This window comes from Sabethes cyaneus, chromosome 3 (genome assembly GCF_943734655.1).
Source record: "Sabethes cyaneus chromosome 3, idSabCyanKW18_F2, whole genome shotgun sequence".
NCBI lineage: Eukaryota > Metazoa > Arthropoda > Insecta > Diptera > Culicidae > Sabethes > Sabethes cyaneus.
Window position 1 is genome coordinate 81,397,762 of NC_071355.1, and position 16,834 is coordinate 81,414,595.

Here is a 16,834-nt window from a genome sequence, read left to right on the forward strand (position 1 = left end):
TTATTGCTTTCCTGCTACCTTACTGAAATTAAAGATTGTTTTTATTATCTATGGTTTCCCACGTTGAAGGGATTTTACCAATTCAATCCTATTTTATCAACAGCACATCTTTTCACTACACTTCTAATGAAACGGCATGCATACTTACTTACTTAGGTGGCTTGCCGTCCTAAGACAAAGCCTGTTGAACAAAATTTCTCCATGTAACTCGGTTGAGGGCTACCGCTCTCCAATTCCTCGGACACCGAGTACTCTCCGCCAGATCTCGCTCCACCTGGTCTAACCATCTTGCTCGCTGCGCTCCTGGTCGTCTTGTTCCTACCGGATTTGAGGCGAACACCATCTTTGCAGGGTAGTTGTCCGGCATTCTTGCAACATGCCCTGCCCATCGCATCCGTCCAGCTTTAGCCACCTTCTGGATACTGGGTTCGCCATAGAGCTGTGCGAGTTCATGGTTCATCCTCCGCCTCCATAATCCGTTCTCCCGTACGCCGCCGAAGATCGTTCTTAGCACTCGTCGTTCGAAAACTCCGAGCACTCGCAGGTCCTCCTCGAGCATTGTCCATGTTTCATGCCCGTAGAGAACAACCGGTCTAATAAGCGTCTTGTACAGGGTGCACTTTGTACGTCGACTTAGTCTGCTCGACCGCAATTGCTTGTGGAGCCCATAGTAAGCACGACTTCCGCTGATAATACGCCTCCGAATCTCACGGCTGGTATCATTGTCCGCCGTTACCAGTGAGCCAAGGTAGACAAATTCATCGACTACCTCAAACTCATCGCCGTCGATCAATATACTACTGCCCAAGCGGTGTCGTTCGGCTTCGGTTCCGCTGGCCAGCATGTACTTTGTTTTAGACGTATTTACCTTTAACCCAATCTTTTCTGCTTCGCGCTTTAGTCTGGTGTACTGTTCAGCCACCGCCACAGATGTTCTGCCGATAATATCCATGTCATCGGCAAAGCAGACGAATTGACTAGATTTGTTGAATATCGTGCCCCGCGTGTTGATATCCGCTCGGTTCATAACACCTTGTAGCGCTATGTTGAACAGCAGGCATGAAAGACCATCACCTTGACGAAGCCCTCTGTGTGATTCGAATGAACTTGACAATCCACCCGAAATCCGAACACAGCACTGCGTACCATCCATCGTAGATTTAATCAGTTTGATGAGCTTCCTGGGGAAGCTGTTCTCGTCCATGATTTTCCATAGCTCTTTCCGATCGATGGTATCATATGCGGCTTTGAAGTCAACGAATAAATGATGCGTGGGAACTCTGTATTCACGGCCCTTTTGGAGGATTTGCCGCAGTGTAAATATTTGATCCGTTGTAGACCGACCTTCGACGAAGCCGGCTTGATAAGTTCCCACAAATCTATTCGCAATTGGTGATAGACGGCGGAAAATGATTTGGGACAGCACTTTATAAGCGGCATTGAAAACGGTGATCGCTCGATAGTTCTCACAGTCCAACTTGTCGCCCTTTTTGTAGATCGGGCAGATAACCCCATCTTTCCACTCCTCCGGTAGCTGTTCCGTATCCCAAATTCTAACAATTAGTCGGTGTAGACAAACGGCCAGCTTTTCTGGTCCCATTTTAATAAGCTCCGCTCCGATGCCATCTTTTCCAGCTGACTTGTTGTTCTTTAGCTGCATGATGGCCTCCTTGACTTCGCCTATCGTTGGGGCTGGCACCTCTTCCCCGTTTGCTGCACCGTCGAAATCGCTTTCCCCGCCGCCATGGTTTTCCGCCTGGGCGCCATTCAGGTGTTCGTCGAAGTGCTGCTTCCACCTATCCGTCACCTCACGATCGTCCGTCAGAATACTGCCAGTTTTATCCCGACACATTTCGGCTCGCGGCACAAAGCCTTTGCGGGATCCGTTCAGTTTATGGTAGAACTTCCGCGTTTCCTGAGAACGATGCAGCCGCTCCAACTCCGCATATTCCTGCTCTTCCAGGTTGCGCTTTTTCTCCCGAAAGATTTGGTTTCGCTGCATCTTCTTCTGTTTGTGTCTTTCCACGTTCTGACGTGTGGCACTGCGCATCTTGGCCGCCCGCGCAGCGTTCTCCTCACCCTCCTACATTCATCGTCAAACCAATCGTTCCGCTGATTCCGGGCCACATGCCCGATGGAGCTCTCCGCTACACTGCTGATGGCTGTTTTGATAGTGTTCCAACAGTCCTCGAGAGGGGCGTCGTCCAGCTCGTCCTCTTCCGGCAGTGCAGCTTCGAGTGAATGCGCGTAGTTTGTGGCGACGTCTGGCTGCTTCAGCCGCGCGAGATCTAACCGAGGCTGGCGTCGGTACCGAATGTTGTTCACAACGGAGAGTCTTGGGCGCATCTTAACCATCACTAGGTAGTGGTCCGAGTCAACGTTAGCGCTTCGATAGGATCTGACGTCGATAATGTCTGAGAAGTGCCGACTGTCGATCAAAACGTGGTCGATCTGTGATTCTGTCTGATTTGGTGACCTCCAGGTGTACTTATGGTGGATTCTGTGCTGGAAAAAGGTACTACGTACGGCCATATTCTTGGAGGCGGCAAAGTCGATAAGTCTTAGGCCCATTTCATTGGTTCGCTGGTGTGCACTGAACCTTCCAATCACCGGTTTGTATTCCTCCTCCTGGCCGACCTGAGCATTGAAATCCCCGATGACGATCTTGATATCATGTTTTGGGCAGCGGTCGTATTCACTCTCCAACTGCGCGTAGAATTCATCCTTGTCGTCATCGGTACTTCTGAGGTGAGGGCTGTGCACGTTGATGATGCTTATGTTGAAGAATCGGCCCTTGATTCTCAACCTGCACATTCGAGGATTGATTGGCCACCACCCAATCACCCGTTTCTGCATCTCGCCCATCACTATGAAAGCTGTACCCAGCTCGTGTGTGTTGCCGCAGCTCTGGTAGATGGTATGTCCATCTCTGAACGTACGTACCGTTGAGCTCTTCCAGCACACCTCCTGCAGCGCTACGACGTCGAACTTGCGGCTCTTCAATACGTCGGAGAGCACTCGAGTGCTCCCTTGGAAGTTGAGAGATCGGCAGTTCCACGTCCCGAGTTTCCAATCCATAGTCCTTTTTCGTCGCGTGGGTCTATTCCGATTGTTCCAGTAAGAATATATTTGTTCTTCGTTCCATGCTTTAATATTTTTCGTGGTGACGGCTTGCAAAGCCTGCTACACCAACCCCCTGTTTCGCCGGAGGGCCAACGAAGCTCGAAAGAGCCCTCCTTTCCTGTCAGCATACGACCTTGGCTTCCACCGGGGTTGGTTACCCGATCTCGTTGTTCGTATCCCGGCTGGTACCACGAGGCGGTAGGAATAGGAGTTGCTGAATAAGAGGCTATGAACCACTGTAGGGTCTATTTTATGCCTACACGTGCACAAGGCACCGACGGTACGCATTATTCAGCCGTTTACCAGCCGAAACGGCATGCATGCGTATCCATACAGAGCCGTATTATAACCGAACACTACAGCTGTAGCACATTTTTCCAACGCAGATATCAAGTTCGCCGAGGTTTAATCGTCTCGCAGTAAATAATTTGCGATCTGTTGGGACAACGAGCTTGTGTCATTTTTTCTCGCACACTTCCCTAACACAGACATCAAATTGGACTAGGTTTAATCGCGTTCGTAAGAAATCTGTTGGCACGAGGGGACTTTATTACTCTCTCTGGCGTACTTCCCAAGCAAGGACATCAAAATGGTCTAGGTTTAACCGCGGTGATAAGAAATCTTGTTGAAACGAGGAAACTTCGTCACTTGTTTTGGCTTACTTCCCAAGCACAGATATCAAATTGGTATAGGTTTAGATCATCGTAAAGAATCTTCCAACCAATCAAGAAGCGAGAATTCTGGTAAAACATAGGTTCATAATTTTAAATTTTTCAATAGTTGAACATCAAGAATCCATACTTTTCTTCATTTGGGTCAATTCTTAGAAGATTTTCCGATCGATTGGTGTAAGAATATTGAAAATTGATCGAAAAACCGCTGAGCTATTAGCGCTCAAAACCTTTCATTTTTCGTGACGCTCGCATTTTTCGATTTTTTGGAATGACACCTTATCTCAAAACTTGCCGTAAGACGTAGTCCTACGTCAAAAGAAGCTCAAAGGAAATAAACGCGTGCCTACCATGGACGGTAATCGTTGGCGAACTATAAATGGTAGATGAGTTCAATTATTGGGCTCCCTGGTGACCGCAGACAACAACATTAGTAAGGAGATCCAGCGGCGCATTCAAGCGGGAAATCGGGCCTACTTTGTTCTTCGCAAAACGCTACGATCAAGAAGCATATCTCACCGTACTAAGCTGACAATGTACAGAACCCTTATTAGACAGGTAGGGTATGTTGCTGCAAATTATTAAAAATATCAGCATTTTTATAACACACAATGCAAAAATAGTTATTCCCTAATAGTTTAGTTTGTTGTCTATCATACGCGATCAATCTATCTAAATCTATCTAAAGATCTATATAAATGCTTTTTATCATTGAAGAAGTCCTACCAGCCAAATTTTCCACGTTTTTTCGTGCGACGAAGAAGACAATGTCGACTAGCCGTTTTAATTTCCGTCATTCATAAATGAAAATAACTCACGCAAGGCATTGTCGTTATTCTACAGCCAGAAATACTTGCCTGACCTGCAGAAATTTTATAGAATAACATTTGTCATGCCGTCCTATACAAATACATGCGCGTTAGCTTGAAAAATTTTGATGGACGGATTTTGAAACGGTACAACGAATTTAAGAAATAAAGTCAGTTGCGTAATTTCAATAATATACTTTAATAATCGCTTTTTGGCGATTTCAAAGTTCACGGATCGGAAGGTAAGTGTGTTTTAATCGAATCAGCACAAGAACTTTTGGAGTATTCATTAAATCCACCCAACAAATGATGAAAATTAGAATGGCTTTACTTACTACGACGGGAATTAGAAATAAACCCTAGTTCTTTTAGTTCTTTATGGACTTGAAGCTGTGACGCTGCTCACGGAGGACATTCGTGCCATTGCCGTGTTTGAGCCGAATGTATTGCGAAAGATATTTGGCGGAGTGTAAACTGAAAGCAGAGAATGTTGAAAGGATATGAATCACGAACTATATGCAATGATTGGAGAGATTCCTCCCGTACATCAACTAGATTCCCATCGTACGGTGGGCCGGGCATGTCGGAAGGATGCCGTACGACAGTGCGATGGAAACAGTTCTCAAGATTCTCATCCCTCTACCCGGAAGAGATTATGATTGTTGAGTATTAGGTCAGAATAATGGCCAATATCACCAGCTGTAGTCGTGAGTCCACGTACATTCTAGTAACATAGCCGAAGTTCTATAGTCGGATATTATAATTAGAAACTGGTGCCAAAACATCATACGTTACAGTACTGAAATACCAGTTTATATCAGTAGAGTGTATTCGATTAGCGAAACTGTGTCTTCCGTAAACGCTACATCAGATCAGATTCAGATAACTGAGAATCCAATCTCCACGATTTACGATCCGGTACAAGGAATGTGTCTGAAATGCATAAAAAAATTTTTTTTTTAGTTTTAATTCATTTGTCGTCAACTATCAACTACTCTTTTAATAATATTAGCGTTAACTGTTAGAGGCAACGGTAGCTAAACATAAAAAACTCTATATATCATATAAAAAAAGATTCTTAAGCCTCCCCATCCCTTATATCAGTAGATCGATTGATCTAAGTTAGAACGTGCTTAGGATATGATAAACTAGAGACTTTTCTTTTCCCTCTTTATCCAGATGTGCAACGGGAGAATCCTGGCCAAACATTATGTTAGCATGTCTCAAAGGACGACCTTGCGACCCGCGCGCCAACAAGCCAAATGAAACCTGCGGATCGACGCTTGCCTACGGATACTTTGTATCCTTCATTTTTTTCTGTTCGTTTTTGGTGAGCTCAACTCAACGTCCGATTCACAGAACGCAATCCATTTAATGATTACCATTTATCCGTAGATGTTGAATTTGTTCGTTGCTGTCATTATGGACAACTTTGACTACCTAACCAGGGATTCCAGTATTCTCGGTGCCCATCATCTGGACGAGTTTGTGAGGATATGGGCCGAGTATGATCCATCTGCTTCGTAAGTATCGATCGCTCCTTATATATTTGGTATATTTGTATGAGTTTACTGCTCTCAGGGGGAAACTGCATTTCACCGAGATGTTCGATATGTTGAAAAACATGGCCCCACCGCTTGGTTTTGGGAACAAATGTCCAAATCGATTAGCGTACAAGAAATTGATACGAATGAACATGCCGGTGGACGAGGAAGGAAGGGTGAGTTTCACGACAACGCTGTTTGCGTTGATTCGAGAAAATCTCAGTATCAAGATGCGACCTGGTAAGTAAATGATAAACTGAAAAACTTTCCTCCATTATACTGATTGTTGTTTTCCCAAAGCCGAAGAAATGGATCAGGCAGATAGTGAACTGCGGCAAACTATTAAACAAATTTGGCCGATTCAAGCGAAAAAAATGATCGACCTGTTGGTGCCCCCAAGAGACATGCTGAACACAGGCAAGATGACCGTCGGGAAACTGTACGCCGGAATTCTGCTATTGGAAACGTGGCGTAACAACAAGTGTATCCAATTAGAATGCGACGCACCCGACCTGCAAGACCGGAAAAGTCACGAAATTCAAGAAGCCTTCGCCGAGGATGGACTTCTGCATCCGCCGCATGATCATCGTAATGGCCACCGCCGTTCTCCGAGTATACAGTATGATTTCTACTTTCCTGAAAATCTACGAGACACTGGTATAGTAAAACGGCCACTAAACTGACACATTTTGTGTTTTTTTTTTCTCATATGTTTTCATAGGCGAGGCTCAGGGCTGGAACGATCGCCTAGCCCGCGACATCTACATCACGATATTGGATTTTCGGAGACAGTTTCCAACGTGGTGGAGATTGCACGTAGGGATCACCTTATTGGTAGGCACCACTATGGGCGCTATAGATTCGATAGAGGTATTTTTTTGCAATTGCACCCTTCACAAATTCCATTCCCCTGTGCCTATATTTATTTTCCTGATTGCAATCACTATTAATACCGAATGATTTTGAGTTTCTTTCAAAGTGTATAACGGCGCTACAAAAGCCGGAAAGATTTGCAATAGGATCAGGAATTTAACTAACAAACGTACCGTCCTAAAATCATTCATTTCAATGCTCTGTTCGCTTACGCATGGATTGCCAGTTCCAATTAGTGGACCATTCCCACTGGTGTAAAACGTGTCTTGTAAATTACATCATGTGTATTTCCATTATGGCTGGAGAGAGATTATAACCACAGACTAAAAGAAAAATGCTCGGGTAAAACTTACCCGAATACCAAATCCAATCTTCCCATTTGAATCCTATAGTTTGTAGAAGTTCCAGTTTAGCAATTTTTTCAATGTTAATCAATTGTTCGCATTTTTCGATATTAGTTTAACACAGCATGCTACCTAGAGAAACACATAGAAAATGGCGCCCATTGCCAAAATTTAGAACATATATTGCTCGAACAGCGAAGACCGCTCAGATAGTGAGCGTGAACCACGCTTACCGTGGATGCGACGTGCAGAATGGTCGCAACAGGATGCAGTATTTGTTTGTAATTGTCAAGAAAATGAATATAGATGCATATATATACATACACACAGTACACACACACAATATACACAAATTTGAAATTTTGAAAACATAAAGGTTCCTGGTCCGTAGCCACCAGTCCAGCACGGTCCCCTTCGCCGACACGACTGGATACACAGATCAGCGCGCACCATCGGTACAATCGAAGGATACATCCCTATGGGACGACCAGCCTATGCCAACGATCCCGATCGCCCAGTCCGGCACGACTGCAGGAGCTGAGAGAACGAGAGCGTGAGAGATTCCGAGAAGAAGTTTGTAAGTATTTAAGCTCGGAACCTCTTAAACACCTTTCAAACACTTTTTTCTTCCAGTGACTCGCCCGTACATCCAGCACACGTATCCAGTATTACAATCACACAGAGATTTCGGAAGAAGACTGCCACCAAGACCAATTAAACCAACAACACTACAGTTAAAGTCAACTAATATTAACTTCCCGCGTTTAAATACTAGTCCTACGCATGTAAGTATCTATCCACGGCGCAAACAAAACCCAAAACCAATCTTTCTTCCTCTTTGCAGCAGAGTCTCCACCTATCGCTAAATACACACTCGCTGCCATACGGTGTTCATTCGCTGCCTAACTCACGGGGCGAAATTTCACGCGATCCCCGCATCTACCATCACACGGAAAGCGAACGAGATCGGGAACGTGAACGGCTGCGGGAACGGGAACGGGACTATGGTTCGCGATACGTATTCCGGGACACGGAACGAGAATTGTTCGAAATCGAGCGGGAACTGGAACGGGCACGGGACTCCGCTCGTGACACAGAGTATGAGAGGTAAAAAGGCATGTTCACGTTTACCATATGCATATCTGTCGCATAGTGCCCCAAAAAATTTATTTTTAACGTCCAATCACGTTTTTGTTTACAATGTTTACAGTTTACGTTTTGTTTGTGCAGAGGTGCACCAAGATTTTATCAAAATGAGTGTGTCTAAATAAGTGACCCCTGCTATACTGCTATTTCCACTTTCTTTCTTTAACACCTTTTACCACTCTAAGAGCTCCATTGAGTTCTGCCAATTTCTAGTGTGGTTATAGCCCCGGGAATTTCATCGGCATATTAAGATTAAATGCACATTAACGCCTGGGTTCTTATAACAGTGATGCAAATAAAAATTACTCTGAAGTTTTTCATCAGAGTTTTTTAAAAATCTTGGCTTTTTAAAAATTAAAAAGATTTAGTCAATATTTCTAGGGGGCCCCTAACTTCCCTTAGTTCCGCCAATGAAGATTTTTATTCATATTTATAATGTTTTGCTCTCTTCCACACTTTTTTCAAATCATTCAAAACACTTAACCTCATTTATAGGTCTAGACAAGGGACAAAGTTTAGTCTAAAAGAACCTATGATTTATTAAGTCAAAAATCTGTAAAATTAATCTAGACTTGCCTGAATTATAAGCGTACAAAATCAGATTAGTTATTTCTTTCAGATTTTCATTTTACCCACTAACTATCGGTTCAAAGTAATACCGCATCATGTCAGTTGAGTAAAACTTTGTCATAGTTCAAATCTAGCACTGTAGAGCTACCCATAAGAATGTGACCAGGTGTGAGCACTTGGCAATTCCTTGAGATTATCGGTAAACGTTTTAAATGGACGTGAATTGAGGAGGCATACAATTAGCGTTTGCAGTGTCTGCGTATCATCAATGCGCGAAAGATGTTAACCCGAATGTTTCTGCGCCTAAGCTGAATGCATCGCTTTCTCCCAGAGATCACCATAGTATGATCGTCTAGGAGTATTAAAATATCACCGAATTTAAATCGTCGAGCCTGCGGCCAGCGACTCTATTCATCTTAAGTTGTACGTCTTCTGGCCGAATCTCTTCAAGATTAAAAGTCAGCACGCCTTAAAATTTAAGACATTTAATATCTGAACGTATTATTAATTTTACTGTAGCGCTCCTAGTGATGACCAAATGCTTCGTTTCGACAATCAGCTCATCGACAATGTCTTCTGTCGGTTCTATTTCGCAATAGGCTTTACAAAGAAAGGATGAACCGTTCCACTATAGTTGACACTGGCTTAATAGGGCTGGTTTCATTCCTCGGGATACCTTATCCGTCGGGTTTTGGTCAGTGCTTACGTAATTCCAATGGCACTGTTCAGTTAGCCTGTTGATTTGGACCACACGAATGCGAACAAAGACCTGCAGCCGATCCAAGGGTTTCTTCATCCAAATCAACGCTATCTGGCTATCGGGTTATAGTTAGTGATCTCTCTTTAGTGGATCTGCAGCTTGAAGATTGGAATGCCCTTATCCAACAGCACGGTCAGGAATAAGACAGCACAGAGCACTAGTTTAGGAATGGTCATCTCATGCAGAGTAGCTTCGACCAATCGGCAAAACTATGCATTTACTTAGCCTCCGTGTCAGGAATTACGACGCATCTTGGAATCACGTGGTTGTTGTGCTGGTTCAATGATGTATAGTAGTGTAAATCCATCCGGTGCAGGAGTGAATCGCCTTCCACAGGGTCATCCTATCCAAGGTTGAAAGGCCCATAGGCACTGCATGATCATCTTTGCTTTGACGACCACGAGCACTAGAGGGTCAAACAACATCGCGATCTGGGACAGAACGCTCCGGTCAGGTGATTTGTTTAACAGGAACAGGTCTTCTTTCGAGTTTCACAAGAATCCCAAAACTTTGATCATTTCATTGGTACTGAAGTCTTGAATGGGTACCAAGGCTTCTCGCTCCGCTGCAGAAATTCCATCAAGCAGTTTCTCCGAGTTAAAACACCACTTTCGGATGGTAAATCCACCTTTTAGCATCAAAGTCACTAGATCGCGGCGTAACTTTTTGGTTGACTGGATTGAATGCGAGCCATACCGAACGTTGTCCATGTAAGAATCATTCAGGATCACTTCGACCGCCTCCGGATAATTCTTACTCTCGTCACGGCCTAGCTGGCTAAGCGATCTTACACCGAGAAACAATACCGCTGAAGTTCTGTTCTGTAACTGTCGCCTTCAACACCTCCAAAGCTTCCAATAACTTCCACACTTTCGACGGGTGATTTCACCAGAAGATTCTCCGATATAGGGTCTGCGAGGGGTCAATAAGAATTTGCCGGTACATTTCCGATACAGCGACGGAGGAAAGGTCATTTTGGCTAACGTCATTCAAAGATAGTTCATATTTCATTTAAAACCTTGAGTCGGATGAAATTAAATATTAACCAAATTAACAAATAAATAGTTCGCTAGCTTTGGCTGTCGCATCGAAAACAACACGAATTTTCGTGCTGCTACCAAACGGCTTCAGGATACAGTGATGCGGTAGGCAAAATGTCAGGCGGTGACCAGCGATCGGGCAGCTAAACGTCTGTATAATGCGCACCTGCAGACATAAAATTGACCCTACAGTGGTTCACAGCCTTTTACTCAGTAAATCCTATCCCTACTTCCTCATAGTACTAGCCGGGATACGATCAACCTTAATGAAGATCGGGCGGCCGACCCCGATGAAAAACAAGGTCGTATGCTGACAGGGAAGGAGAGCTCTTTCGAACTTCGTTGGTCCTCCGGCGAAACAGGGGTTTGGTACAGTAAGCCTTGCAAATCGCCACCACGAAAAACTATTAAGCAATGAACGAATAACAAGGAAATTTGGACTGGAATAATCGCGTGTGTCTATACGCGACGAAAAAGGACTATGTAATGGAAACTCGCGACGTGGAACTGCCCAAGCCGATCTCTCAACTTCCAAGGAAGCACTCGAGTGCTCTCCGACATATTGAATAACCGCAAGTCGTCGTAGCGCTGCACCATATGTGCTGGGAGAACTTAATGGTACGTACGTTGATAGATAGACATACGATCTAACAGAGCTGTGGCAACACACACGAGCTTTCATCAGTGTTGCGAAGCCTACACTCGTGTGGTCTAATTTTCTGACACACGCATCCTCATTCTAACGAACACACCGGCATAAGCATCCCTTTAAAACTCCCGCTCTTATTTCTTCATGCACTAACAACGAGTTTTCGTGAGGGTGTGTTTAGTTTACAGCTACAGTCGGCGTTCGTCGTTCGTCGTTGCAGCCCGATCTGATGATACCGATTACTCGCGACGGTTCGTACTCCCGCCCGTGAGTAGAATCGAAGGCGAAGATGAAGAATAAGAATAAAAAGTAAAGCAAAATTTGTATCTCAGTGCGCCACCAGCCTCACGGGCAGCTGATTTTCCACGAATTTTTTGACTCGAGAATACGCTACGCTAGAAGACGACGTGAGGATGAGCGTGAGCGAGTGTGTGAGTAGCAGAATGTCTGCATACAGTACCGACGGCTGTTTCTTTTACGCCTGCGTGTGCGGGCGTAAACGTTGAAAGCTATGTTTCTCATACTATTCGCAACATTGGCTTTCCTAGTGACGGGCGAGATGCGGAAACGGATGAGTGAGTAGTTACCAATTAATCCTTGAATGTGCAGGTTGAGAATTAAGGCCCGTTTCTTCAAGATAAGCATCATTAACATGCGCAGCCTTCTCTTAAGAATGCCACATATCAGAACGTGGAAAGACACAAAAAGAAGAAGATGCAGCATAATCAAATCTTCCGGGAGAAAAAGCGCTACGTAGAAGAGCACGAATATGCAGAGGCTGCATGTTTCTCAAGAAACGCAAAATTTCTGTCAGAAACTGGACGGATCCCGCAAAGGTTGTATACCGCGAGCCAAAATGTGTCGGGATAAGAATGTCAGTATTTTGACGGGCGATCGTGAGGTGACCGATAGGTGGAAATAGCACTTGGATGAAGTCCCAACGATAGGCGAAATTAAGGAGGCTATCAGCAGAACATCTGTTGCGGTGGCTGAACAGTACACCAGACTATAACGCGAAGCAGAAAAGATTGGATTAAAGGTAAATACGTCTAAAACGAAGTACATGCTGGGCAGTGGAAACCAGGTCGACCGACGCCATTTGGGCAGTAGCATAATGATCGACGGCGATGAGTTTGAGGTAGTTGGTGAAGTTTTCTTCCTTGGCTCACTGGTAACGGCGGACAATGATACCAGCCGTGAGATTAGGAGGCGTAATATCAGCGGAAGTCGTGTTTACTGTGCGGTCCACAAGGAATTGCGATCGAGCAGACTAAGGCCCCGTACAAGGTGTACCCTGTTCAAGACGTCTATTAGACCGGTTGTTCTTTACGGGCATGAAACATGGACAATGTGGGTGCTCGGTGTTGTCGAAAGACGAGTGCTTAGAACGATCTTCAGCGGCGACTGGAGAACAGAGTATGGAGGCAGAGTATGAACCTTGAACTCGCATAGCTCTATGGTGAACTCAGTATCCAAGAGGTGGCTAAAGCTGGACGGATAAGATGGGCAGGGCATGTTGCAAGAGTGCCGGACAACTACCCTGCATAGATGGTGTTTGCCTCAAATCCAAATCTTGTAGGAACAGGACGACCATGCGCGCAAGATGGTTAGACCAGGTGGAGCGAGATCTGGCGGAGAGTACTTGGTGTCCGAGAAATTGGAGAGAGGTAGCATCGGGGTTCATCGACGAATGCCGCATGCTGAGCCTTCAGCTCTTAATCTCGTGCCAATATCTTCTCCAATAGCAAAAATCGTTTCAACACCAAGAATCTTGAGCCTTCCAATTAGTTCACTAACTCGTTAAAGGGTTGCTGAACTATGAATCGTTCCTTCTCATTACGACGAGAAGTTCGCTGGAAGTGTTCTTCACTTTTCTTCAAATCACTCTTCCTCAGTCGTCATCGCTGCTAGCTTACCTGGAAATCTTGTTCGAAGAACCGCTGCAAGCTGGAAGCGTGCTGGATCCGTTGGTCTCAGCTAGGTTGGAGCACAATGGACAATCCTTTTCCATTTTTTCGTACGAGCAAGCTACGACTCATCTGAGCAGCGGCTTGTACAATGTAGGTAAATGGTTGACTAGTTTGACTTGGCTTTGCTTCAAGATATCGACGAAATGTTCGGCACCAATCAGTATGTCTACTTGCCGTGGACGGTTAAATGAAGCACCGGCCAACACAATGCCGTCGGAATATGCCAGATGTCCACTCAGACATTCGCGGAGGGAATAATGCCAGTTATCTGCGGTGTGACGAGGCACTCAACGTTCATGGTGAAATCGTTCTAGCTTGATATCATTCTCACCATCATTCGATGACGTATTTGTGATTGCGCACTGCCTAAACCGACTACAAGGACATTAGCTGGTTACTTCGGTAGGTTCAGTTTCTTCACAACAACATTCGACAGCAGATTGATCTCTGATACAGAGTCTAACAATACTCGGCCGTGATGAACTTGGCCACTTCTTGAGAGAACATTAACCATTGATGTCATCAGAAATACCTGCTTGGTTCACGAAAGAAACACGCTCATACAGGATGCATTTACAGGCTGCGTCCCTGCTGCTACTCGATTCATCTCGGCAGGTTTGAGCGGCTCTCTCTTTCTCACCTCAGGCTTCTCTTGCACTTGGAATTGGACAAGAATAGGTGTCTATTGGCCCACTTTCCATAGGGCTTATAACTCAGCACTACAATGGCCCTTCCTCAAGCAGTTGGAGCCCAAGTTTGCCTCTTTCAACTTGTTTTAACGCTGCTCCACGGTCTTGTTTTAGAAGGTATCGCTGTTGCGGCATAGGAAGACTTTGACGAAATACTTTTCTTTGCAGAATTCTTGAGACCGTTGATACTTTGGAGCCTGCCAAAGGTCTCAAATCGCTTCAAAATCATGCACCATTGCTTCAGAAACTGAATTATTTGCTCGTACTCTGGAATCTTGGATTAATTGGTCCCGAAGCTTCCCCAATTTAATGGGTAGCATGTCAGTAACGGTATCATAAATATCTGCGACATCCCGCTTAGTTGCTGGTTGACGACGTGACGGGTTCATTTGTCCACCAAGTTCCATAGACCTTTCGAATATCTAATAATATCAAGATTCAAGAATTCAAGAATTTTTCGGTGAAAATTCAAGCTCCAATAATTTTGGTGTGACGTTTCTGCCTACTCTTTTTCTTTATCTTCGGCCATCATTAGTCGTAATAGTGCGTCAAGACTCTACTATCACTCATAACCAATTCGAATGTCTTTCGAATATCTGTTTGGAAACCTTTCCATATTCAGCATACCGCGGATGTGCGATTCGAAAATCACACGTTGGATTCCGAAACACTTATCTAGAATCTCCCAAGCCTGTCCATAAGTGTTGTTTTGAAGCGTATCCAGCTCAATTACACCCATGGCAGCTCCCTTCAGCGATTGTTCCAGGTTATACCACTTGACAGTGTCCGAATCGTTCGATGGGTGCATCATGGCCATGCTTTGTGACGACCGTCAAAAGTTGGAAGAGGAACACGGTATGACTGGCAATGGATGATCATAAGTTGATTTGGCGGTGGATTTGTTGCGGTCGACGTCGAAGGAAACGGTACGGCTGCTGACACGAAGAGGGGTTGTAAACTTTCCTTTCCAACAGCTTCGATCGTTGTTTAGATCTTGACCATTGTTTCGTTGTGGACTGCAGCGAACTCTGCTTACTTCTTTTCCTACGCAGTGACATTCTCCTCCTTCACTAAGGCGTCATCGTCGTGAATCTTATCAAACTCTTGGCTAATCATCTGCACCTCCTAGCGTGGACCCGCAGCAGGCCCAGCAACTGCATTTTGTTCTCAATTCTACCCTGGTCGGTACTTGACATAACATACGGTACCACACGAGAAAGCAATATCAATAACAGCAATGTTGTCAATTCGTAATTCATTATTGCATTGCCTGGGTTCATACCGAATCTTCCGAGCCGCATTTTCTTGATTGTTCGTAGGTATTGTATGAAGATAACTTACCTTACTCGGGTCCCGCTTCCGAAGTCGTGTTGGTTTTGGTTCGAAACCATACGTTTCAAAATTTTGTGGGACCGCCCAGAGTGAGATACTGTCGTGAGCCGCTCTTTACATGATGTGCAGATGCTCACCAGGATGAGGAAATAATGTTTCGCCTTAAAATGAAATCACCGTTCAGATACGCTCTTGATATTGGCTTAGACGAATGAGGCTGACAACCCAAGTAACAATTTAGGTTTTATTACACTCTTATGATGGCATTTAACATTAAAATTGGTCATGAAAACCGCCATAAGAGTACAATAAAACTAACGTTGTTGCTTGGGAAGGCTATTCGAGGACCAGTACACAACATTCCCATGAGTGTTTACTTCCCTGTCAGCAAACGGGTTTGTTACTCGAGGTGCACCGTCTAAGGTTGCTTGATTTCCGGTTGGTACCACATGCAGGAAATAAATGAGTTACTTGATAAGATTCTTAGAACGATTGTGGGGTCTGTTTTACCGATTGCGACGTTACGCAATGTTGTTGTTATAGAAAGAGCATGGATAGGTCTCCTAAAATATTGGAATTAGCTAAACATAAGCTGGCTTTCGTAAAAAATACATTTTCTATACTGACGATAAATATTTATTTTTTGAATTTCTTCCAGGGTCGAACCGCTCTCTTACGAACACTTATACAATTTGGGTCGCACCGGCGGTAGCACCTTTGGTTCATCAACCCTAAACGGCTACAAACCCAAGGTGGGCATGCATTCAATCTACTCCGAATCGGACGAGGGCGATTGGTGCTAGCAGAGGTTGGAGAATACACAAATCCTAAGGGCCAATAATACCGACCAGAACGCTACAGACGCTGAACACTTGGACAATATGACCATCACGAACCCTGACCATACAACAATGCGCACTCAATCAGCTAGCAAGAGCATCAACACGAACTACTACAATCACTTCGATGACGTGAAGACTACAGTGAGAGCAGTGAGGGTATCCCTCGGACGACTGCCCAATCTAGTGATAGCGGTAACGGTATAGCAGTGTAACAAATATGCGAGGATCATTGTAATTATCCTCGAATGCCATTGAAAAGTGGATCGTCGTACTGATCGTCGAAAAAATACTGTAACGAGCAGCGGAACACCACCCATTGAGAACACCAAATAAATCTAACGCCATTTTCATCCGAAAACTGCGGAGCATCGAACGTGGGGTGTAACATCGCATATTTCCAGATTTTTTCTTTAACAACGTAGGATTACATTTACTCGGCAAATATAAAGCGTATTTAGACGAAAAGTTAAAA

The 16,834-nt window shown here is 44.6% G+C and overlaps 1 protein-coding gene across 1 annotated transcript in view; it reads left to right on the forward strand.

Annotated features, from left to right (window-relative positions):
- LOC128743699 (voltage-dependent calcium channel type A subunit alpha-1-like) overlaps positions 1-16,323 on the forward strand; it is a 36,881-nt gene extending 20,558 nt beyond the window's left edge. The window contains exons 17-25 of the mRNA XM_053840326.1: positions 5,783-5,933; positions 5,999-6,126; positions 6,185-6,387; positions 6,448-6,766; positions 6,869-7,017; positions 7,741-7,941; positions 7,998-8,149; positions 8,209-8,471; positions 16,179-16,323. Coding sequence (XP_053696301.1) covers positions 5,783-5,933; positions 5,999-6,126; positions 6,185-6,387; positions 6,448-6,766; positions 6,869-7,017; positions 7,741-7,941; positions 7,998-8,149; positions 8,209-8,471; positions 16,179-16,323 — 1,711 coding nt within the window. The remainder of the gene's footprint in view (positions 1-5,782; positions 5,934-5,998; positions 6,127-6,184; positions 6,388-6,447; positions 6,767-6,868; positions 7,018-7,740; positions 7,942-7,997; positions 8,150-8,208; positions 8,472-16,178) is intronic.
- Positions 16,324-16,834: the final 511 nt, after the last annotated feature.